General features: G+C 39.9%; 2 protein-coding genes across 2 annotated transcripts in view; one reads left to right on the top strand and one right to left on the bottom strand.

Annotated features, from left to right (window-relative positions):
- acadvl (acyl-CoA dehydrogenase very long chain) overlaps nucleotides 1-25689 on the top strand; it is a 966944-nt gene that overhangs the window by 871415 nt on the left and 69840 nt on the right. The gene's annotated exons all lie outside the window — the stretch shown is intronic.
- Nucleotides 1-25689, bottom strand: part of chrnb1l (cholinergic receptor, nicotinic, beta 1 (muscle) like) — a 75323-nt gene that overhangs the window by 20798 nt on the left and 28836 nt on the right. Inside the window, exons 2-8 of the mRNA XM_028799060.2 lie at nucleotides 25030-25169; nucleotides 23140-23184; nucleotides 21868-21977; nucleotides 15276-15384; nucleotides 13592-13739; nucleotides 11376-11561; nucleotides 80-303 (exon numbers count right to left, since the gene is read on the bottom strand). Coding sequence (XP_028654893.2) covers nucleotides 80-303; nucleotides 11376-11561; nucleotides 13592-13739; nucleotides 15276-15384; nucleotides 21868-21977; nucleotides 23140-23184; nucleotides 25030-25169 — 962 coding nt within the window. The remainder of the gene's footprint in view (nucleotides 1-79; nucleotides 304-11375; nucleotides 11562-13591; nucleotides 13740-15275; nucleotides 15385-21867; nucleotides 21978-23139; nucleotides 23185-25029; nucleotides 25170-25689) is intronic.

Here is a 25689-nt window from a genome sequence, read left to right as displayed (position 1 = left end):
AAGGTTTATTGAAACACATCTTACAAAAATGAGCTTATAATCTGTCTTGATTTTACCCATTACACCTTGTGCAACCTACCTTGCGCACCCAAAGAGGCATATAGTGGGTATTAGATGAGCGATGATGTAAGTTAAGCACTACCACACTTAGGATGACTGAGAAGGTCACGAGGATCATGGTGAACATCAAGTAATTGACAATAATAGGAATGCCCAAGGAGGTTTCAGGAACTTTGTTTGCCAACAGCAAGAGAAAAACAGTGAGAGCCAGCAAAACCGATATCGACAAAGTCATCTTCTCTCCTGCAGGTTGGAGACAAAAAATCAGAGCAATCAGTACATGAAAGTAAAGTATGAGTGATGAGACTGCAGGGCTAGTTGGTAAATGGGGATCTGTGACACTGCACTTCATATTGTTTAGATGTCAGCACTGGAAAATTGAGAGTTCCTGTGTGCTTCGGACATTGGAGACAGTCAGAATAAAGATGTTAGCGAGCTGAAATGCATAATATGAAACCTTTTAACATTGGAAAACTTTTGACAAAGAATAAACCCAATGAAATGTATTTGTGAGTACAGACTCAGCACATATTAATAACTATAATGTATTAACAGTATACTACTAAATCATATTTACCATACATACCTAAACACACAATCTTAATTACTGATAAAATCAAATCCATTAACATTCTGTTCATAGCCAAAGCTAACACTACTGAGATCTTTCATAGCACCATATTACAGTTGGCTGAAAATTAGAAAATAACCATTTGTCTTTTATAGTCTCTAGGTTACTTGTTTTATTTTCAGTAAGGATTGAATAACAGGATGGCACAGTGGTGCAATAACAACAACAATTGTTGTCCTCCAGTAAGGAGTTGATATGTTCTCTCTCCGTCTGTGTGGGTTTCCTCCAGATGCTCCGGTTTCCTCCCACTTCCCAAAGACATGCAGGTTAGGTAGACTGACAATGCTAAACTGGCCGAGAGTGTGGGGTTGGTATGTGTGTGTCTGTATGAGTGTGCATGTGTGTGTGTTCGATCTGCAATGGACAATGGGTTTGTTCCTCCCTTGTGCCCTTTGCTAGCTTGGATAGGCTCCAGCACCCCCTGCCACCCTGTTCAGGACTAGCTGAGTTAGTAAATGACTGACTAACTAGTTAAATAACAGTATAGAGATCCATACCCCTTCCTAAACCAAGATTCGTAAACAGCAAGTCCATCGCATAAAGGGATCATTTTCCTGCAGATCATCTAATGTGGTCTACCTAATTCTCTGCATGAAATTTCCTGACACTGCACTCTATGTGGGAGAAACTGGACAAACACTCCGCCAGAGAATGAATTTACACAGGTTCCATATTAAACATGGCAACACAGATGTTCCTGTAGCGGCCCACTTCAACAGCCATGGACACTGTGAGAGGGACTTTAACGTCACAGTGCTTATGGGCAACTTCAAAACACAGCAAGAGAGAAGAGAATGGGAAGTGAAACTCATGCTGAAACTGAACACATTACAACATGGTTTGAATAGAGACAAGACTTTTATGACCAGGTATGAGGATTGTTTGCATCACTGATGTACACAACCTGTCTACAGACCCACATTGTAAGGAAAAACTCATCAGAAACTTCAAAAGACTTTGTTGGACAGCTATCTTATCCAAAGATCTTGACTATACATTGTTCTTCTCACTTGTTAAATGAACCCTAGCCTGAAGGAGTCTATTAATTTTTTTCATTTAAGATTTCTCACTTAAAGATTTACCAGTGTTGTTTCTTGTCCTAGAGTGTATATAAACACAGGAAACTCCAGTTTCTGTATTACATCTCACCTGAAGAAGGAGCCTGAGTTGCCTCGAAAGCTGGCATATTGTAATCTTTTTAGTTAGCCAATAAAAGGGGTCATTTTGCTTGACTTCTCACTATATTTTCCAAGACAAATTTATTTCTTCAGAATCATTATATAAATTATCCATTTATTATCCAACCTGCTATGTCCTAACTATAGGGTCCCAGGGGTCTGCTGGAGCCAATCTCAGCTAACACAGGGCGCAAGGCAGGAAAAACCCTGGGCAGGGTGCCAGCCCAACACAGGGCACACACACACACAAACACACACACGCACACACACCAAGCACACACTAGGGACAATTTAGATTCTCCAGTGCACCTAACCTGCATGTCTTTGGACTGTGGGAGGAAACCGGAGCACCCAGAGGAGACCCACGCAGACATGGGGAGAACATGCAGACACACACAGAAAGACACAAATGCAGTGATTATTTAATAAAAGTGCTAAACAGACCCAGACCTCACTTCATCACATCCTCCCATTTCGAAGCACCATAATGTTTGTAACACATCAATGGCAGGTCTATTAAAGCCATCATATTTAGGACTTTGTCTCATAGCCCTTGCATGCAATGACTACTTGAAGCCTGCGACTCACAGACAACAACAGTGTGCTGAGGATCTCTTGTGATGCTCTGCTAGGCCTCTAATGCAGCCATCTTCAGCTCCTCTGTTTTGAGGGCTTGTCCCTTTAAGTTTTCACTTCAGCATATGGACGGCCTGCTCAATTGGATTTAAATCACTTATCTGCTTTGGCCATTCATCCATCCATTATCCAACCCGCTATATCTACAGGGAACTATAGGGTCACGGGGGTCTGCTGGAGCCAATCCCAGCCAACACAGGGCGCAAGGCAGGAAACAAACCCTGGGCAGTGCACACACACACACACACACCAAGCTCACATTAGGGACAATTTAGAATCGCCAATGCACCTAACCTGCATGTCTTTGGACTGTGGGAGGGAACCGGAGTACCCAGAGGAAACCCACGCAGACACGGAGAGAACATGCAAACTCCACACAGGGAGGACCCGGGAAGCAAACCCAGGTCCCCTTACTGCGAGGCAGCAGTGCTACCTCTGCACCACCGTGCCGCCCCATTATATAAATTAATTTGCAATATAAATTTCTGTTTTAAAGTTGGCACAGCCATCAGCAGGGTGTCTGTCTGTGGAGAGAGTGTCGACCTTATCGAGAGGTTTACTTACCTTGGCAATGACTTTCATGTCTCTGGTGACTCTTCATATTGAAGTCAGTAGACGGATTGTGACTCCATGTGAGGTTGCTAAGAAAGGGGTGTGTGGCGCTCCTGATATCTTTGCAAAAAGGAACGAAGGTCCAAGTCTTTCGAGTCACAGTGCTTCCTGTTTTGCTATATGGTTACGAGACATGGACGCTATCCAGCAACCTGAGATGAAGACTGAACTCCTTTGGTACTGTGTCTATTCGGAGAATCCTTGTGTACCACTGGTTTGACTTTGTGTTGAATGACCATTTGCTCAAGGAGTCCCAGATAAGGCACATAACCTGCATTGTGAGGGAGTGTCAATTACAACACTACGGCTATGTGGCGTGATTACCCGAGGGTGATCCAGCTGACAGAAATGTCATTGTGACAATACTTGTGGCTGGACCAGGCCAAGGGGATGCCACACATAACACCTGGCAACAACAAATAGATAGTCACTTCCAGAGGATGTGACTGGACCGCATGTCTGCCTGGGGGGTTGCCAATTGGGATACTGAGCTGGTACATCATGTGGTGGGTGCAGCAACACGCTGTACTAGTGCATGCACCCCAAAATGACCTGACCTGATCTGACCTTGTCTGTTTGCCAGTCTGCTTATGATTCCAAGGATTAAAACATTAAAAATGGGAGGTCGAGCTAAAGCCAGAAGCTGTGGAATGGTCTGCCTGCTACTATAAGAGATGCCCCTTCAGTCTCAGCTTTCAAATCCCGGCTGAAGACTCACTACTTCACTATAGAATACCCAGACTAGAGCTGCTGATTAGCTATGCATGCTGCATCTCTGTTATTAGTCATTAGCACTAAAATATAAATAATATGATTTTTATAAACTGTTACTAACACTCACCTATTCTGTTTCTTTTCTCTGTATCCTCATGTGGCACTTGGTACAACTGCTCTACTGCCAAGTTGTGTGTCTGCCTATGGAAAAGTCAACTCAGATAAAGGAGCACTGGAATCATGGAGTTAAAGGGTCCTTTCATCAGATTGGCTGGCCCAACACTGACTCAGCTGTAGAATGACCAATGGGGGGAGGTGGCTTATTGGCCGAGGTCTCCAGGACTCTGACTGTGACTGGCTTGTCTGACTCCATTTCTACAATCTGGCTGTGGTTCTACAATTAGCTGATGGACCGATGTTGTTGTTTTTCATGTATGTTAAATGGTTTCTGCTTTGCTTTTGATGTATTTGAACAAATCTGTATCTGTATCTGTATTGTTCTGCATTTAGTGACTGGTATCATTTATTCTTGCATTTTGCCTTGAGAGTTGTCACAGTGGTCTGTGCTTGCTCTTGGTGAGGAGAGCTATGCAAGAACAAAGTAGTTTGTACTGCTGTATTGTATTCCTGGTGTGGCCATGACAGATTGGCCATCTAGCTTTGTGATGAGGATTACTTGTGTTCTGTTTTCTGTATTGTATTTACTCCATTTGTTGACACCCATTGAATGCCCAACCTACCTGGAAAGGGTTTTCTCTCTGAATTGCCATTCCTAAGATTTTTTCCATTGTTTTTCCATACAAGGGTCTTTTTTTTGGGAGGAGGGGCCGTCACAAAACAGGGCCTTTTAAAGCCCATTGCGGCATTGCTTGTATGATTTTGGGCTATACAAGAAATAATTTTGTTGTTGTTGTTGTTTTTGCAGATGAATGGAAAAGCTTTCAAATTTTCTGAATGCGTTTTTCCAAGCCAAAAATATAATTGATTGTTGATTTGTGCCTTGAGATTACACACATATTGCAAAACAGCACATCCATTTTGTTTTAACAAGGTAAAAAAGCAAAAAGCAAACCATCACTTTGAGATTCAGTCATTTTAAAGGACACCAGCTATGTGTGTCAATTCTCCAACTACCATGTCTGTATTCCTCTTGTACTTTTTCAGCCCCATGGAGACTCTCCGTTATGTCCTGGATTGGAGCAAGTGGAAGGCGACTTGCTGAAAAACAGACCCTGCATCAACAGGGAATTAACTCTAGGAAGAAAATTAATCTATTGATATATTTTTCTCACAATTATAATGATAATAATAATCCGTCCATTGTCCTAACCCATTTATTCAGGGCAGGGGCTTGAGCAACTGATGCCAGCAAGCATTGGTCACAAGACAGGAACAACACCTGGACTTGGTGCCAGTCCATCATAGGGTGAACAGAAACTCAGGCCACACATGCAGGCCACTTTAAAAGTGCAAATTTGCTATTATATTATTTGAGCACACATCTGTCAATTGTTACAAACCATGGCAGAACATAAGCGCTGCAGAGACAGAATTGCAGTAGCAAAAGTAGGATTAAAAGCAGAATATAGCTTAGTGCTGGGGGCTTGTTGGGTTGTCATAACTCCACCAATGATGGAGGTTATGAGCAGACAAGTGAACAGGAAACGAACTCTTACCTCAAGAAAAAAAAAGTCCCAAGAATCTGTGATAAAATAATTATTCATTTCATTATTATAAGGACTCCTCATAAATATGGAACACATGTTTTCTTGAATTGCAATTTTTGCTGCTTCAAAGTGGACATTTTCCGGTTTTAAGGCTTTTTCATTCACTTATGTACCCTTTAGCCCCATTGTGAGCTGCAAGAACAGACAAAATATTTTTAAAATTCCTACTTCTATGTTTACTTGTGTTCTATTTTGCAGTTGCATAATGGAGGTAATCTGTCACACACCATTAAAATCAATGCTACTTATGACTCTTGTCCACATCAACAAGGAGGATACCGCGTCTTTTTAAAAAATGTGATATGTTGCCTTTTTTTCACCTGAAGACATACCAAAATGCACCATTGTGCAAATTACTGGGGTTGCTCCATAGAAAAAAGCTATTTTCAGGCAGATGATTTTCAAATGCTGCACCTACTATAGAGCTTCGAGTAGGTATTTCATCGCTAAGATTGTCATCATAATTAGCAAAGTGACTGTCCTTATACCAGTACAAACACAACACACGTCTGATGGCTCAAGAAAACACCTACATGTGACAGGAAATGAATCTGGTGATTTTTTTTTCCATAAGAGATCTTTATATAAAGACTAATTGACGCATGAATAATTATTATACAGAAATGGCACCAGAGGGGAACAAAATATGTTTTTTTTGTGTCAAAGGTACAAATGTACAAAGGTAGGTGGAACTGAAACACCATTTCCTTTGTGAAGTTACAGAGATCTTAGGCTTGAAGAAGTGAAACAGTTAAAATAACTCAACTGTCTGGATTATGGGATTGTCTTGCATGAAGGAATCGTAAATGAATTCCTGAAGCAGAAATGATTAATAGTGCTAATAAATATTGGTGTTGATCTGCAAAATTTTCCTAAGTGTTTTTTGCAGTACATTTGCTTGGTTCAACGGTGACCTTGTCCACTTAATTTTTCTCGGAAATTTGCCATGCTGTCAGCTTAGTGGAACATTTTTTTTTCCTACACACCCATGATGCTTTGCAAGGCCAGTGTGACATTATAGAGCTGTTGCAGCCAACGTTGGATGAGGATGTCACTACTTGATCTGTGCTACTTGCCTGATTTGTGTTGCACAAACAGTATGTAGAACTTTCATGAATGCAGTCACATTTAACAGCTTTGTGCATATATTAATAATTTACGACACACACACATACATCAAAAAAATCTAAATCTTTATTGTCATTGTAGCAATGAGACACATTACAATGAAATTTTTAGGTGCAATTTTCCTGTGCAGAAAAAATAAAATAAAAATAAAAACAAAAACAAAACACAATTACTCAAGTTACAACTAAAATAAGAGAATAAAATAAGTATCTAAAATTGTCCATAACAGCAGAACAATGTTTTTCACTCATACATACATACATTATATTGCACTTATCCCTTATCTAATGTTAACTTAGAATGAAGCTGCACTCGGTCAGATTGACCACTTAGCAACATTCAGCATGGTGATGGCTGAAGGATAGAAACTATTTCTCAGTCTGTTTGTCTTAGTCTTTATGGATCTGAAACGTCTGCCTGAAGGCAGGCGTTCATACAATGCATGTCCTGGGTGTGATGGATCCTGAAGAATTTTCTTGACGTTCCTGAGACAACAGGAGCTATGTAGTTCTTCTAGTGAGGGGAGAGGACAGCCGACTATCCGCTGGGTGACCTTAATGACCCTGTGGAGCTCTTTCTTCTGTGCTACTGTGCAGCTGGAGAACCACGCACAGAGACAGTAGACCAGGATGCTCTCTACTGTGCAGCAGTAAAAGGACACCAGCAGTTTCTCAGGGATGTTGTTCTTTCTGAGCACCGTCAGGAAGTAGAGTCTCTTTTGGGCATTCTTCACTACCTCAGCAGTGTGTGTTCCCCAGGTCAAGACCTCCCTAATGGTGACTCCCAAGAAGCAGAAGTCTGAGACCCTCTCCACACAGTCCATATTGATGATGAGTGGCTGGATGTTGTCTGCCTTCTTCCTGATGTCCATGATGAGCTCTTTGGTCTTGGCTGTATTTAGGAGCAATTTGTTTTCTTCCTACACATCGTTGTCAGCCGCTCCACTTCATCCCTGTAGGCGGACTCATCCCCCCCAGAGATGAGCCCTACTATCATGGTATCATTAGTAAACTTAACAATTGTGTTACTGTAGTGGGCAGGAATGCACTAGTGAGTGTAGAGGGTATAGAGCAGGGGGCTCAGCACACAGCCCTGTGGGGAGCCAGTGCGGAGGATGATGGACTCTAACCCTCTGAGTGAGATCACTCAGGAAGTCCTTGATCCAAAGGCAGGTGGAGTGTGGAAGTCCTATGTCTGAGAGTTTGGTCACCAGTCTGTGGGGTAAGATGGTATTAAAGGTAGAGCTGAAGTCTATGAAGAGCAGCCGTGTGTAGCTCCCCTGCTGCTCCAGATGGGACAGAACAACATGGAGAACAGTGGCCATGGCGTCCTCTGTAGATCTGTTTGTTCTGTAGACAAACTAGTGCGGATCAAGCATGGGAGGCATGAATGACATGATGTGGTTCCTGATGAGCTTCTCAAAGCATTTCATAACCACAGGGGTCAGTGCAACTGGCCTGTAGTCATTAAGATTGATGATGGTCTGTTTCTTGGCCACAGGCACTATGACAGAGGATTTCAGGCAGGATGGCACAGTGGACTGAGACAGAGACTGGTTGAATATCCTGGTGAAGACACCAGTCAATTGGTCTGCACAGTCTTTCAGCACACGTCCTGAGATGCTGTCAGGTCCAGCTGCCTTTTGTGGGTTGACAGCGAGCAGCGTACGTCTCACCTCGTGCTCCCCCACTGTGAAGATGGTGCTGTTGTTGGTATCTGGATAGGGTCTTGCCATTTCTGGTGGATCCACTTCAATCCGGGCAAAGTAGTGGTTCAGTTCCTCAGCCAGCAATAAATCACCTCCCACAGCTCCGGGACTGGTCCTGTAGTTGGTCATATGCTGGACACCCATCCACACTTGCCTCCTGTTGTTGCTATCCAGGTTTTCCTCGATCTTCCTTTTATAGTCTGACTTGGCCTCTCGGATGCTCCTCTTTAGGCTGACACAGGCTGTGCTGTAGAGACCCTTGTCACCAGACCTGAAGGCAGTGTTCCTCTCTTTTAACAGCCTCTGGACTTCCCTGGTCATCCAGGGCTTCTGATTGGGGTAGACTCGGGTATGTTTATCCACTGTGACAATGTCTGTGCAGTTCTTAATATAGCACAGTACGCTGTCACTAATACACTTCAAGGTCTGGGTGTTCAAAGATGTCCCAGTTGGTCCTATTGAAACAGTCCTGCAGCTGCTGAGAGGCTCCATCTGGCCAAGTTTTAACTGTCCTTGTGCTGATAGGAGCAGTATTCCTAAGTGGAATGTATGCTGGGATTAAAAACAGTGACGTGTGGTCAGATTGTCCCAGGTGAGGTAGCGGTGTAGCCCTGTAGCCCTGTTTAATGTTTGTATAGACTTTATCCAATGTGTTAGCTCCTCTGGTGGCACAATTGACGTGCTGATGGAATTTAGGGAGCACAAGTTTTAAATCCACATGGTTAAAGTCCCCAGCAACGATATACACAGCATCAGGGTGCTTGGTCAGCTGACTGCTAATACTGCAGTGTAAAAGTTCAATAGCCGAGTTTGCATTAGCATCTGGTGCTATGTAAACAGCGGTAATCAAGACCACAGTAAACTCTCTAGGGAGATATATGGGTCTGCATGTAACAGTCACATACTCCAGGTTCGGGGAGCAGTATTTGTACACCAGTTATTATTTACGTACACACACAGCCCCCCTCTTCTGCTCTTACTAGAGTCACTGGTCCTGTCATGGCGCTGTGCAGTGTAGTCTGATAGCTGGATAGCAGAGTTCGGGATCAATGAGTGAAGCCAGGATTCCGTGATCAACAGAACGCAACTGTTTTTTATGATGTTATTTGTTGCCACCTGTAGCCTCAGTTCATCGATTTTGTTGACGAGAGATCTGGCATTGGTGAGAAAAATACTGGGGAGTGGTGGTTTAACAGGCTGTCTACATAACCTTGCTAATGCGCCGGCCCTGCAGCCTCGCTTTTGTTTTCTCTCTCTGCGCCGCCTCCGTCGCATACCCACAGGGATGATAATCCACAGAGAGCCGGGAATCCTCGTTATGTCTTCTGGAATGAGCGGAGAAACTCTGATGAAACACTCCCTTCGCTGCACGCTCTGATCTTGAGAAGTTCCTGTTGGCTGTAGATTTTGTCAGCTCGACAAGATGCAGGTAAAACAAGTAGTAATACTAGCACACACATGCACACTAAACACTGAAATGAAGAGCACTGAGCCGCTGCATCTGTGAGCGTCGCCATACTGCCTAATGCATGATGTTACGGTGTTCTAGCTGGATATGTAGCATTGAACATGCAGGATTTTCATTTAAAGGGTACTCTAGCTCACTATAACGGCAATATTATAAAAAAATACTTAGTTGTTCTGCATAGATTCATTGTACGTTGTATTTTCAGAGCCTAATTAAATGTTTTTTGCTCCTTACCATGTAGCGCAGACCAGGTAGTGACAGAGACCGCCTTCCAAGTATATAACGCTGATCCCTTACAGACTCTGTGGGTGTTAGTTAGTAGTAGTGATAAGAGCACAGGAGAAACAAAGAGAAATAAGGGACTTTGGCCAAACAATAATTGGTCCAGCATAGTTGACACATGCATACTTAACCTTCAGGGACACTTAAATGACCTTCGCACAATTACAATCCACTCAAAACTAGCTCATTTCTGCCTTCCCCAGTGACTTTAATGCATTTTGCAGAATTTGCCAAAATTCCAGGACATTTTTGAGTCTTCGACAAACTCAAGGCAAAGCAAATTAACAGTTACTAATGACTAGTGATTAGCAAAACAATTAAGTTTCTATTCACGTAATATTTCACAGAACACACACTAAAATTTGTTACACAGGTGATTTAGCAACCAAAAATAATTGTTCAAAAGCTTAAAAGGTTTTCTTTTTTTGGAGTGGAAAACAAGCAATACTGCTTCCTAAAGCCTTGTTCACACTTTACGTGTGTTCTTTTCCGCAGCTGCGTAGCACATATAATCAATGCTACACCTGTAAATTCAGTTCTGTCTAGGCCTTTTGTTCACATCACCACTGGGGAGAGCAGTATGTTTTTTGTAACATGTTGCATATTTTTTCACTATAGATCTATATTTAATTACTAAATGACAGGCACAGGTATATGGAATTACTGCATTGTGATTGGCACAAATTTCACTGGGAATGAAATGCAATATATTTCTCTATGCAAAACACTGCAAATTCAGTTTTGCATAAATTTTATGGTGGAATGGGGGTTTGTAATTTGGAGTGGTGGCTTTCTGGTTTGCCGGTTTGAATCCCAGCAGTGACAGAAGGAATACTACTTGCTTGGGCCCTGGAGCAAGGCCCTTACCCTTGCATTCTGACCCCCAAACTCTTTGGAGAATAAGCTGGGGTATGCAAAAAATGACAAATATCTAATACAAGAAATTATATATGGTTATTAAAGGATTAAAAATCACTAACTTTTGAACATTACTATTAATGACTTATAGATTGATTGTTTGAAGCAGTTATTACAACAATGTAAATCTGCTAAAACTCAGTATGTTTTTCATCATAGATACAATAGATGGCTACTGTATTGCTAGCTTTAATACAAAAGGAACCACATTGCTTACTGCTGCTACAGAAATACAAGAGGAAACAACCCAAGCTAAGTAAACAGGACCACATTTATAAAAGGTTTGTGGTGATACACACAAAAGGATTATCACCTGCATCTGGTGGAAGGTAGAAAACGAAGATTGCAAGGACACTGATGAGGATGCAAGGTGCTATGATGTTAATGATATAGAAGAGGGGCTTCCGCTCGATGATGAGGTAGAAGGTGATGTCCTCATACAGATTTTCTCCAATGTTCTTTCGAGAAGGCTTGTGACGAATTTGCCACTCACCATTTTCTAGACAGCAAAAGAAAAAAAGAGCTATTACAATTAAATTGTCTTTATGAGTTCTCATGTAGTGAGATGTCAAGGAAAATGACACCTTTTATTGGCTAACTAAAAAGATTACAATATGCAAGCTTTCGAGGCAACTCAAGCCCCTTCTTCAGGCGAGATCTGAAACAATATCCTTATACTCTTACTTCTTCTACATTTAAAATATACAAATATATATATATACATAAATATATATATATATATATTGTTGTGGATGGCCAGGGTCCTTGCCCGACCAGGACACCTCTTCCTTGGAAGGACCGGGGGAATAAGTGTGGACAGAGCATTACCTCCTCCAGAACACTAGATGGCTGCCCCCCTTGGAGGCATCAGTGCCTCAGACTCCCGCAGGGCTTCATGGGAGATGGAGTTGGATACAGCCCTGTTGGGATCCAGGGGTGGTGCAGCTGTTCCTGAGCCCGTGTGGGCAGTTCTTCCACCACACCCAGAAGTGCTACTGTAAGTGGGGCAACAAGCACCTGAAGCAGTTCCAGGTGACTTATATAAAGGGCCAGCAGACATTACTCGGTAAGCCAGAGTTGAGAGGAGGGAGATGAAGCTTGCCGAGAAGGAGTGGAGAAGAATAAGAAAGAAAGAAAGAAAGAAAGAAAGAAAGAAAGAAAGAAAGAAAGAAAGAAAGAAAGAAAGAAAGAAAGAAAGAAAGAAAGAAAGAAAGAGACTGTGTTGTGCCTTTCCCACAGAGTGAAGAAAATAAAAAGCATTTGTGTTTTTATAAGTGCCTCCTGCATCTGTCTGTGTCAGGTTAGGTGGCTGGTATGCCCTCTAGAGTTGTCCCACAGGTACAACACAGTCTCTTTCTTTCTTTCTTTCTTTCTTTCTTTCTTTCTTTCTTTCTTTCTTTCTTTCTTATTATACATGTCCAGAATTTCTAGGCACAACCAAAGAATTGAGGGGTTCCAGTTCAGTAGTTTTAAGATCACTCTACTTTTTATGGATAATGTGGTCCTGTTGGCTTCACTGGGCTGTGACCTTAAACCCACACTGGGCAGCCTGCAGTTGAGTGTGAAGCGGCCAAAAAGGGGATCAGCACCTTCAAATCCATGGTCATAGTTCTCAGCCAGAAAAGGGTGGAGTGCCTGCTTTAGGTTGGGGAGGAGGTGCTGCCTCAAGTGGAGGAGTTTAAGTATATCAAGGTCTTTTTTACAAGTTAGGGAAGAAGGATGTCAATTGTGGTGAAGAGGAAGCTGAGCTGAAAGGTGAATCTCTCGATTTAAAAGTCAATCTGTGTTTTTACCCTCATCTATGGTCAAAAGCTCTGGGTAGTAGTCAAAAGAACTAGATCATGGATGCAAGCAGCAGAAGTGAGTTTTCACCACAGGGTGTCTGAGCTTACCCATAGAGATAGGGTGAGGAGCACAGACTTTTGGGAGGAGATCAAAGTAGAGCTGCTACTCCTCTGCATTGAAAGGAGCCAGTTGAGGTGATTCAGACATCTAATTAGAATGCCATCCACATGCCTCCTTGGGGAGGTGGTTCAGGTATGTCAAACTAGGAGGAGTCCTCAGGGCAGAATGATGACATGCTGGAGATATTCTATCTCTCAACTGGCCTGGGACTCATTTAGTATGAGTTGGAGGAGGTGGCAGAGAAAAGGGATGTCGAGGCATCATTGCTTAGACTGCTGCCCTTGTAACCTGGAACTGGATAAGTGACAAAAAATAGATGGATCAATGCCTTCTTCTTCTAAGCTGCATTTAATACTGCTTTATATCAGTTACAAGTAAAGGTGACTTTTACTTTAAATAACAAACCTCATCACCCGTGGGCCTTTTGAGAATTATCGATCCATCCATTTATTTTCAAACCTATATAATCCACTTCAGGGCTGTCTGGGCTAAAGCCATTCCAGGCAACATTGAACTCAGGGCATAAACTGTTGCTGGACGGGACACCAGTGGTTTTACTTTTCATGAGAAAAATTTAAGAATGCTTGTGAGAGTACCATTGAGCGTTCAATGTGATTCACTCACCAGTAAAGGCATTCTCATCAATGATAATCTCTCTTATCTCCTGTTTGTTTTCATCCAAGGCGTGCTGAAGATCCACTTCTGAGGCATCGTAGGTGTAGGAGCGAAAAACCATAGTGCAGTTCTGCCAGTCAAAAGGAAAGTATGTCACCTGTTCCAAAATCAAAAGGTTTAAAAAAATAGAAATGAACACCCAATGTAAGTAATATCACAGATCAACTTACAACTTTGAAACCAGTCAGTACAAGGGACCTCCAATATAGACAACATGAACACAGTCCATTTTGTAAACACTTCAACTATATATCAGAGGTAACCTTGACTAAGCAAACAATGATCCTTTCGAAAAAGTAATTCCTCATACACACCTATACATATACAATACTAGTTAACTTGTATGCTGATCTGCCTGTTTACTTACAGTAAGTGTGAGTATTATGTCCATGTGGTAAATTACACCTTTTGTGATAAAAATCTCATGATAGAAGTCAAAATGTTCATATCAGAAAAATCTAAAAACACAGACCTTGTCCCCTAAATGCTCAAGAATATGGAGAAATACTTCAGACAAAATTAAATAAATGAAATGTGAGTGTAAATAAATAAAATCATCAAGAAATATGTTTTTGTTGCTTTTTTATTTATTTTTATTTTTATCAATAATATTCCTCCAAACACAACATGAAAAATGGGGCACTCACTGTGGACACCAAGGGGGACCCCCCTCCACCCCACCTAGGACTCCAAACAGGCTTGTGCTGGTACTGAGTATGAAGTCATAACTTTCTTCAACCATCGTAACTCAATTCACGGGCCTAGAAGCCTAAAACATCAGCATCTTATAGTGCCTTTCATATCTATCTATCTATCTATCTATCTATCTATCTATCTATCTATCTATCTATCTATCTATCTATCTATCTATCTATCTATCTATCTATCTATCTATCTATCTATCTATCTATCTATCTATCTATCTATGTTGTGTTATGTTACTAGCTGTGCTACCCATCTAAGACAGGTTGAAAGCTAGTAGGTTGATTTCTGGCAGTCACTTTCCATTAGATGTATTCATCGTTATTGTTTGCACTGCACAATCTATTGGCATGCATTTTGTAATGTATGTAGCAATAAAATGCATTGCATTTTTCATTCCAACAGGTAGTGCAGCATAAACATTAGCACTGCTTTTATGAACCCCATACCAAATAGCATACAACAAAAACATGACAAATTGATGGAGAACAGATAATCAGACAAACACAAACAAACACTTGTCTATTTATAAAGGTGAACATTATGTTATTTTGTGTTATAAAGGGGTTTATGCTCTGCAAACAGCTTAATAACTTTTTCTATGGAGCTCTGAGTCTTTTTGATGGAAACTTCGAATAAGGTTGACATTTAAGTTCACACTCAGGGTGACATTTGCAAATAATCTAATCTATCTATCTATCTATCTATCTATCTATCTATCTATCTATCTATCTATCTATCTATCTATCTATCTATTAATAATAATAATAATAATAATAATAATAATAATAATAATAATAATAATAATAATGATGCACTGAAGTCGTCACAATAAGTTCTCAAAGAGGACCATACATGAAATCATGAAGTGTTAGGTAGACAGTTTAGACAGTATAATAAGACATACTTGCATAGTGAATGAAATTCCTACCTTAATTGAGCACGAGCTCCGATAGATGGCCGGTGGAAGCCAGTTTACTGTCCCATCACTGGAGACAAGTACGTTAACAAAGAGTGCCACATCAAATTGGCCATCATTGCTGCAGAATACAAAATGGGTCAGTGACCAGAAATGTTTCATACAGCACAGTCTGTTCAGAAGTGTACAACATTCTGTGTCTTTTATTTCATTATCCATGCTTTCATATTCCAATTCTAACATGGTAAAATTAAAGTTTATAGATATTTTGCTATTTTCGAGTATACAACTAGAGAAATAAAAAAATAAAAACTTGTATGATAGGTTGATTTTAGCAATCCTTTCATAAGAAAATAATCCACACATGTTTTGAGGTAGATACGGCATCACCAGGTATATGTGCAATGTTTGTAACATAACCTGCTTAATCCAATTCAGGGTAGCTTATTCTAGTAACAATGAGCAGGAACCAAACCTGAACTGAGTGCCAGTTTATCTCAGAGTCCACTCTCACATTATGGCTCATACAGGACTAATTTAGAACCACCAATAAACCTAACATGCACATTTCATGTGGGAGGAACACTGGAATGGCAGGTGGAAAACTTATGGAGACATACAAAGATCCTGCAGACTCCATTGGGACAACAGCTTGGCAGGAGATTCAAACCATAATGCAGCAACTTTAAGTGCTGTGCCACCCTGCAAGCAAGGGCTGGTCCCTTTAAGATGCATTCATATAAAGTGTGAAACACGTTCTTGTCACTGCTGTGTCTGTCTGCCTGTCCACATGAAACAGTTGAGCTCTGCATTGAATTTGGTACACTTCTTTTTCCAGGAAATCTGTTCAGTTTTTGATACTTTACAAATTTAAAAATAACTAAAAAAAACTAACAGGTTTTCAAAATGATCTATTTTAAACAGACATTTTGTGCAACCTCAAATCATAAATAATTTACAATTTCAAGTTTACCTTGAGAGAGGTTATGTCATGATATGTGTTTTTATGTGTCTCTTTGATGAATTAAGCAAAAATTAAGAAACGCTTCAAGTAAAAAAAAACAAGTCTTACTACACTATAATGTTATACCAGGGGTACTTTTTTGAAATTTTAAAAACTTTAATTAAAAAACATACCAAGCCCTCTAATTGTTTGTGTGTGAGTGACCTCACAATCCAAGTTTGGTTCATACTTTGTACTTGTGTTGTAAACTCTGGCTTAAATTTGTAGTTTTCTGTTGTTGTTGTTTCTACATATTTTTGTATATTATATTATGAATTTTGTTTGTTTTTGTCTTTTTGTAATTTTATGATGTGGTTTCTTCTTCTTTTGTAAGTCGCTTTGGAAAAAAGTGTCTTCTAAGAAAATGTAAATGCATGTGGTGTTGTTCATTATCAGCGCTGTGTCCAGTATGTGGAGCCTAAAGAGGCGAGGCCATCAAATTCCTAAAATCCTGTTTGTGCTTTGTCATTCTCAAGATCAGGGCTGAAGTTTGGGGTCTTATAGCCTTTTTCTATCATGGAAGCCATTTTGCATACCGTTGTTAGGGTCACACCCTGCGTCTCTAGGGGCGTGGTCTCCAGGGCTGTGAGCTACAAACTCATAAGCAGACAGGATAAAAAGTCAGTGTTTGCACTGAGCTTTATCTGATCTGTGAATAAATAAAAAATAAATTATAAATTATGGGGTGGAGTGGTGGCTCTGAGGCTAAGGATCTGTGCTGGTATCCAGAAGGTTGCCACTGCGAATCCCCCTCACTGCCAAAAGAGATCTTACTCTGCTGGGCCCTTGAGTAAGACCCTTAACCTGTATTTGCTCCAGGGGTGCTGTACAATGGCTGACCCTGCGCTCTGACCCCAAGGGGTATAAGAAAACTAACAAATTCCTAATACAAGAAATTGTAAAAGGCGAAATAAAGAACAAAAAAAATCTTTCTAAACCTTTACTGAATTCTTTTTGTGATTTATGTTTGTGTCTTGCCTGGTTTTTGACTTCTTACCTAAATTTTGACTGTGAGTCACTTTGTTTTATTTTGTTTTCATTTGTTTTGCCTTTTGCATGCATTTCCCAGTTTAACTTAAGAAATTTGTTATGTGTTTTCCTGATGAGTCAAGACAGTCATTCTGGGGTACTGAGTTTTGCTTGATGAGGGAAAAAATTAATTTAAAAGATTTTAGCATAAGGCTGTGTAGATGGCACAGGGGCTGGACAGGCGTTCCGGCCAAAACAGGGGATGGTGTGTTACCCAGAGGGGAGGCTCCTAACAGGAAAACAGGCATCCCGACCTGGGGGGAGAAAGGGATCAGACCCGGAAGATCAGACCCTGGATGGACAGAACTAGAAGATGTCACCGGGGACTTTTTACTGCCCCTGGGGGGAGTCCCTGGGTGCCACAAGGGGGTGCTGCAGGTAGATGCAACCCCTAAAATGGGACTTCCATATAACCTTCCATCGAGCAGTAGCCCTGCCACTGGAACTACTCCCGGGTCCTCAATGAAAGGGGCCGCACTCCCTTGTTTAGGTGAGCTGGGAGGAAGGAAGGCAACACTTAACTGGAGGAGGGCAGTGCAATGGTGAGATGAGTTGGAAGGAGAAGAGATTGTTGTGGGGACAGAGAGAGAAACCTGTACTTGTGCTACTTTGAAGTATTGTGAGAAGGAGTTCTGGTTAATAAACCATCCTTTATTTGAACCTGGGACTTTATTTGAACCTGGGGTTTGGGACTCAATATCAGCCCGGTTTCCATCACAGCTGCAACATAACAAATTCTGAAACTACAAAAGCATTTTGATTTTAACTCCTGTCTACAGACTGTGTGTCATAACTAAAAGCATTGCAAACATATTGCATTTTGCTTGCGGTGCTGTGGTGGATTGGCGCCCCGCCCGGGATTGGTTCCCTGCCTTGCGCCCTGTGTTGGCTGGGATTGGCTCCAGCAGACCCCCGTGACCCTGTGTTCGGATTCAGCGGGTTAGAAAATGGATGGATGGATGTTCTAGGTGATTTGCATTTTGATTCAAGACCACACATTAATCATGCCTAAACCAAATGACCAATCATCATCAGAAGGTGGCGAACAGTTGGTGTAAGTGGCATTATAATCAAGTGTGTACACACTACGCTAAAGATGGTGATCATCTCATCGAATAGGTGGCTTCTATAATTCTATAAAAAAAAACAACATCCTGTTGTGATTTACTTAGCAATGAAAATGGTAGAAAATTGGGCAGTTTGTTCGCATTTCAGTACCTTTTGTTTATTTCTTTTGTTTTCTGTTTTAGGTCGTAAGTATCTCATTCATTTTTTCTGGTATTCCTAACTCACAATAAGTCTATGGGACTTTGCCTTTACCAGACCAAGGAATCTTAAGCAGTGAATGAAACTACGTGTCTGGGCGAGGAACAGGCAAACACTTAAAGAACAAGTAAAAGGGTCAGCACGTTCTAAATGACATAGCTACACTAAAAGAATCTGTAAGAGGGCGAACCAGTTAGACAAATGTGGATACACTTGTTAAGTCTCACCTGGAGCATGTTTAGGGGATCCTAAGGAGTTATGAGGTTTCATTAGCCAAGGTGAGCTGGTTTTCAATACAAAACATAAAACATTCCCAGATGATCAGGCCTCCTCATCACTTTGTCTGTTTTGGAATATGGAGACTCAAACTGCACATAGTACAGACAAGACAAGACCTCACAAGTGCATAATTTATCTTAAGCGTAACATTCCTTGACTGTACACATTATGCTCTATAAGTGAACATCTTATTCAAAGTCATTATCATTTCTGAACACCATCTAGACGTAGATAATAATGAGTCCACAATGGCTCCTAGGCCCATCTCATGAGTCATATTTTCAAGTTTCAAACTTGACTGAATATTCAAATCAAACATTTTTGCTTCCTACATGCAATACCTTACACATTTACTTACATTAAATGTCAACTGTCCAAGTCTGTTTTTTCTCCAGGTCCTTGTTTAATGGCTCACCGAATTCTAAATGACTTGCCGTACCACCTAATTTTGTACCATCTGCAGTTGTAGCCAGCTCATTATTTATATTCTTATTCTCTTATTGTTAAATTGAAACAGGCTACTAATAATATATTAGACACTATTGTTAAGGCTTTTAAATAGAAATTAAAGGGCATTAAGACTAGAGAGGGTGTATAACTCTCTAGTCAATCAAAACATAAATGACCTCTTCAGGGAAGATTTTATCCAGTGATTTTCTTCATAAGATTTTTTTTCCCTGTATTTGCTTATTTGGATTTATATATACAGTAAATAGCCAGGAGGAGGACATGAGAGCAAAGCTGAATTTTGGAAGATGTAACTGAATTTTGGAAAATGTATTGCCTAATCCTTCATGCATATTTATCAGACGTTTTCCTCAAAATAAACATTCAAACCTAATGAATCCAAGATGGTAAGCAATGAATCATATGTCATGGCTCCTACCTACTATTCTAAGGAGTAGAAACTACATTTCTTTTCGGTATGTTACACAGTTATCTTATGTGCATGATCTACTAGCTCATTTTTTTGGCTTTTTATCTCAAGCTTGTATTTTATTATCTTGCAAACTTCAGACAATGATTTCATTTTTTATATTTACTGTGTCACATGCAGGATATAATTACCAGTATTTCATTGCCCTTCAAACATCATTAGGTTAATTTTCCTGAGTTATGATCTCTTATACCTTACTATATCATGCCCAAACCCAATTTACGGCCTCATTCAAGCACACAGAAAAAATAAAAACGATTTATTTACTAAACTTAGGTATATAGATAGCCTGATAATATCTCCCTCAGTGCAAATTTCATTCCACTTCAGGTATACGTTTGTCTTGATTTTATATTGTAAACTCTGTTCAGAGGATTTTCAGGTAAGGAAGACAGAAGTTTCGAGGTCAGGAAGCTACAATCGGTAATCGTAGAGCTGCAGAGTGTCAACATGTGGCCTGTTGAATCTCATGTTATTAAGGATCTCACTGTAGTCTGTACACATGACAATAAAGACCTATAATTATATTAGCTAAGAGTTCTACAATTCAAGGATTACAACATAACATACATTTTCAAATCTCCTTAATCCATTTCAGGGTCCCAAGCCTATCCCAGGTATTACTGGTTCATGGCATAAACCAGTTCCAAACAGGATACAAGGTCACTCAGGGTCTATTTAGAATCATTAATTAATTTTTTGCAGGTTTATAGGAACATAAGAAATTTGACAAACAAGAAGAGACTATTCTGTCTATCGAGTTCATTTGTTTTGCTAATATGTCACCCAGATTCTTCTTAAAACTTGTCAAGGTTCTTTCTTCAACTCCATGTCTTGGTAGTTTGTTTCAGAGTCCCACAACTCTTTGCATTAAGAAGTGCTTCAGTCCTAAATGCACTTCTCCTTCACTTCCACTGATGTCCTTGAGTATTTGATTCTGCTGGATCTACTTTATGAATGCTTTGAGAATTTTGAAGACTAGGGGGCTCTGCCCCCTGCTCGCTTCGCTTGCCCACCCCCGGGTTTGGTTTACCGGATATACAATTTAAAGAGATTGTTATTTTCATGGGAATTGTTACATACAGTATGCATTATTTTCACTTTTACTTTAAAACTTTTGCAAAAACAATACTTGTCCTTTATTTCCTGCCCCGGGCGTGGTTACATCTTTCTTGCAGGACATATAACGCTGCTCGTGTTGTGAAGGAGGGGCAGCTGAACGCACGGTAATGAGATGCCATCAGATCATTTGCTGTCTTTCTGCTTCTGCTGCTGGCGAGCTGCATGATCTTTTTGTCGAGCTGCACGTTGATCATTTAAAAGCCTGTACAGCACCTGTCCTTTTGCCAGTTTGTGTCTCTGCCGCTCACGTTGTGAAGGGGGTGCTGAACACACGGTAAGGAGAAGTGGTAGGATCATCTGCTGGCTTCCTGCTGCTGCTGCTGGCAAGCTGCGTGTTCTGCTTGTCACTTGTCATTGTTCTAAGAGTTAGGAGCACGTGATTTCAGTCTGCCAAAAGCATTCCAACAACTGCTTGGTTAGATGTCCATGAACTTGTTTTAAATGTTGTCTCACTGCCTTGTCTCGCGGGATGTCAAATTGTTTTCTAGAAGATCACGTCTCGTCTCCCTAGTCTCCCTCTCAAGATTTTTTTTATAATAGATAGACTTGTATTAGGTCCCAATGCAGTCTCCTCTGCTCGAGACTAAAAAGGTTTAATTCTCTATGTCTGTCACAGTAGGACATGTCCTTTAGTCATGACGTGTACCTGGTTGCTCTCCTCTGCCAGCTTCAACTGCTGCTACATCTTTCTTGCAATGTGATGACCAGATGTGGTCTTAGTAGTGCATAATGTCCCTTGACTTAAATTCAACAGGTTTTATGATATAATCTAATATTTTATTTGACTTTTTAATTGATTCTGTACTTTGCTTAGTTGATGACTTGAGAGGAAAATCCACCAGCACATGCAAATATCCCATGGCGAATGGACAGGTATTGGATTAGAACCTAGGAAGCTGGTCACTGTGCCACTATGTGCCCTGCATTGATGGTTGAACTTACAGTTTTTTGCTTCTGTTGGTACTCACTTATTGATGAGGTAAATATCCGGCCGCCACACTTTTGTTGAAGGTATTCGGAGGACCTGGATATTATCATATTCAGAAGGCTCCCATGAAAGACGATAATCAGTCCAGGCCTGGAAAAAGATAAATGGTTGCAGTAGAAAAATGTTCAGATTTTTCATATATTGTAATCAATAAAGTTGATTGATCTTTAACATGGTGCAGTTTGTTGCTGTGTAATTTCTTTAGAAACTAATACATCTAATATGAAATTAATTTGTAGCTGCTTAATGTTATAGTAATGCAGCACCTGGTGTGGGAATTACTGGAAACAGGAGCTTCTCTGTGGGAATTACATGAATTCTCTCCTAAGTGGAAGGTCCCATTAGAACAATTCAAAGATAACTTTTGTTATCTAAATTTGCTAATTCTAACATAACAGTGACCACTCACCGGCTTTCTATATTCATTTTGTTCCACTTTCCTGATCAGGACTACAATTGCAACATGTGAAGCTGGACTTAGCAGACACCCTATGCTTAGAAACATTTTCCAGGTCATCCTGAAGAATTGCCAGATCCCCCAAGCCCAGTCATGTTACAGTTCAGACTGATTTGATCTGAGCAGATTTAGGTTAGAAGCAGATATCCCCAAGTAGTATAAAACCACTTGCATTGTACCCATGTCAAAGAAGTTCTCTTTCTCTTATCTTAATGAGTATTACCTCATAGCACTCACAATTTTTTCAAATTGAAAAATAAACAAAATTAAAAAGATGACTCTCAATGGGAAATGATCAATGAGAAAAGAGCATACAAAGCAAGTTTAGAAAATGGATGGACACATGGATGGATTGAAGAAAAGGTAATTTCATAATAAGACCATTGAGTCCATCACATTCATTCAATTGGCCAACAGCAAAATTCTCCCAATATCTCGTCCAGATACTTTTTAAAAGTTGTCATAGTTTTTGCTTAACTTCTATAACTTGGTCATTTGTTCGAGATTCTTGTGAACCTTTGTGTGAAGGTGCTTAATTTCCACAGTGCTCTAATCAGAAGGTGTTTCCCCTTTTAGGTACTGGGAAATATTCATCTGTAATTGTAATATAAAGATCTCACTTTATATTATCAGTTTCTGGCACTATAATCCTAAGTGTGTTCTGAGTTCATATGGGGGACTCTTCACAGCTCAAGTGCCATACAGTACCTTAGAATGCATGTCTCCTACTTTAAAGCCAAGCATGTCAATCAGCTTGCTTCCTTATTTAATTACGGGGATACAGAGTCTACTCACCAAATTCATAAACACATTTGTGGTCATTTCTTCATTTTTTTCATTCTGCAAAATCAAAAATATAACATGTTAGGTCTGGTGTGACAAATCCATTTAAACAGCAGCTTGGTGAAATTGATTTATTTCTTATTTATTTATGCTAGAAATGTGACATTCTGTAAATCTACCAGTGCAGGTATCACCACTGTGCAAAACACACACAATACACACACACACAAGTACACGCACACACACACATACTGTATATATATACAGGGGTGAGCAAAAATAGGCTTACAGTTGTGAATATGTGAAACACAGTTTTTTTTTCCTTGTATTATTATTTATTTATTAATTATTGTATTATATTATTTATTTGTATTATTTGTCTTCTTATTATTAATGTGTGCTTGATTGTAGCAATCATAACCTGCATGTCTTTTTCCATACAAACAACTGCAAACCTACTTTTGTCCATCCCTGCATGTATATGCATGTCTTTGGACTTTGGGAGGAAACTGGAGCACCCAGAGAAAACCCATGGAGACACAGTGAGAAAAAGCAAACTCCGTACAAGTAGCACAGGGGTTTCAAATCCCAGTGTCTTTGTTGTAAGTGATAGATAATAGGGCTGCATCACAAGTTTTACAACACCCACATGTTTCCAATGTTTATTGAAATTTAAGCAGTTCAAGTCCAGTGAATAACTTGAAATGATAGAAAAGTAAATGATAAACTGCCAGAGTTTTGCGTTATCAAAAACTGAAAAACAATGAAATTTTCAGTTACCCAGAAAGGCTTTTTTTGTTAACAGCTTTCAGCTTTCTGAGTTAGTTAGGCCTTTTTTAACAAAATTCAGTAATTCCTACAGGGGTTTCCACTTTTGGATTTGATAAGAGTGGCTTTCTCTTTACCACTTTCCCATAAAGCTTGTTGTCTGTACAGTCTATACAATCTCTCTGTAGCTTGTAACTCCTTTGGAGTTCTCATAGGTCTGTTGATCATCTCCCTCATTTTTTGTGGATGGCCTGCTGTAACAGATTTAAAAATCTGCTATAATTTTTCTATTCCTTAATGACTAATTTAACACAATTCCAGGGGATATTCAATGACTTGGGAATGTCCTTGTCTCCATTCCATAAATTGTGGTTTTCATGGAGATGCTGGGAGCTGTCTTTTGTCATCATTGTCTGGGTTAGGCCACGAAACTGGCTCACCACAAGTTCCACCTCGGGATTAAAATTAACTAAAACTCCCAGACAGACGATCACCATTGAGCTAAATTGGGGACAGCTAAAACCAACTGGCACCACCAGTGTGGATTTAGAGGTGTCATATTAATTTTGTGTGTGTTTTATACTTGTCATTAATTCAGATCATTTTACACAGATTTGTTTTCAATTTAACATTAAAAAGTGTTTTCCTGTTGTTAGTGTCAAAAAAGGAATTTAAAATCTGCTGTGACTCAATGTTGTATAACAAAAAAATGTGAGAACATACGAGGGGGTGAATTATTTTTAATAGACATTCTATCTATCTATCTATCTATCTATCTATCTATCTATCTATCTATCTATCTATCTATCTATCTATCTATCTATCTATCTATCTATCTATCTATCTATCTATCTATCTATCTATCTATCTATCTATCTATCTATCTATCTGTTTTATGTAGTGCCTTTCCATTCTAGACATCTAAGAATGGTTCACTCTAATAATCTTTAGTGCCATCATCTATATTGTAGCTGAAGGTTGTGTTGTGAAAGCTTTGTAAATATTAACATGTTTCTGCAATTCCAAAGACTTTCAGAGATGTTAAATGAATATTCATTTATTTGAAGAAACACCTAAGTATTATCCCATAGCTATTAACAATTAGAAGACAGAGGCTCTTTTTCAGTTTCTCACCAGACTAACGAGCTGCGACAGGGTCATCCCTACTCGAATCTGCACCCGGCTGTTCACAGTTTCAGCTGGTCGCACCTTCAGGTTGTAGTTCCTAAGCAGATGTTCCATCAGACGTTGCTCCACATCAGAAGCACCTGCAACTGGGAAATGTTAAATCATTTTTATATAATATGTTTTATGGTGAAAGCCGTATGAAAATGCTTCACAGTGCAACAAAAACTTGCAAAAATAATAAAGAAGGCAGTTAACACTTTAGTTTAGTCACTGCAAAAAAAGAGAGCAAGCTATTTCTGATCTCTCCTTTTCATCCCCACAATTGTAAGTGCTAACACAACTATAGGGTTCATAGCCATAAATCCTGGCAATATTGGAAATTAAGATTAAAGCTATCATATATAATAATGTACAAACTTAATTTAAGACTATAAAAAGACAACAAAGTCCAGTACAAATGCCACTATGACCAAACAGTAAACTTTGTGAGCTGGAATGTCAAAGGTCTCAATCATAAACTAAAGAGAAAGAAAGTAGTCTCTCAACTAACAGGTCTAAATGCCAAGATAATATTTTTACAGGAGACTCACTTAATCAACAAGGATCAGTTTTGGCTGCAATGAGACTGGACTGGCCAAATATTCCACTCCAGTTATGTAAAAAAAA

This window comes from Erpetoichthys calabaricus, chromosome 3 (genome assembly GCF_900747795.2).
Source record: "Erpetoichthys calabaricus chromosome 3, fErpCal1.3, whole genome shotgun sequence".
NCBI classification, from domain to species: Eukaryota; Metazoa; Chordata; class Cladistia; order Polypteriformes; family Polypteridae; genus Erpetoichthys; species Erpetoichthys calabaricus.
This window is presented reverse-complemented; position numbering and strand designations above follow the sequence as displayed.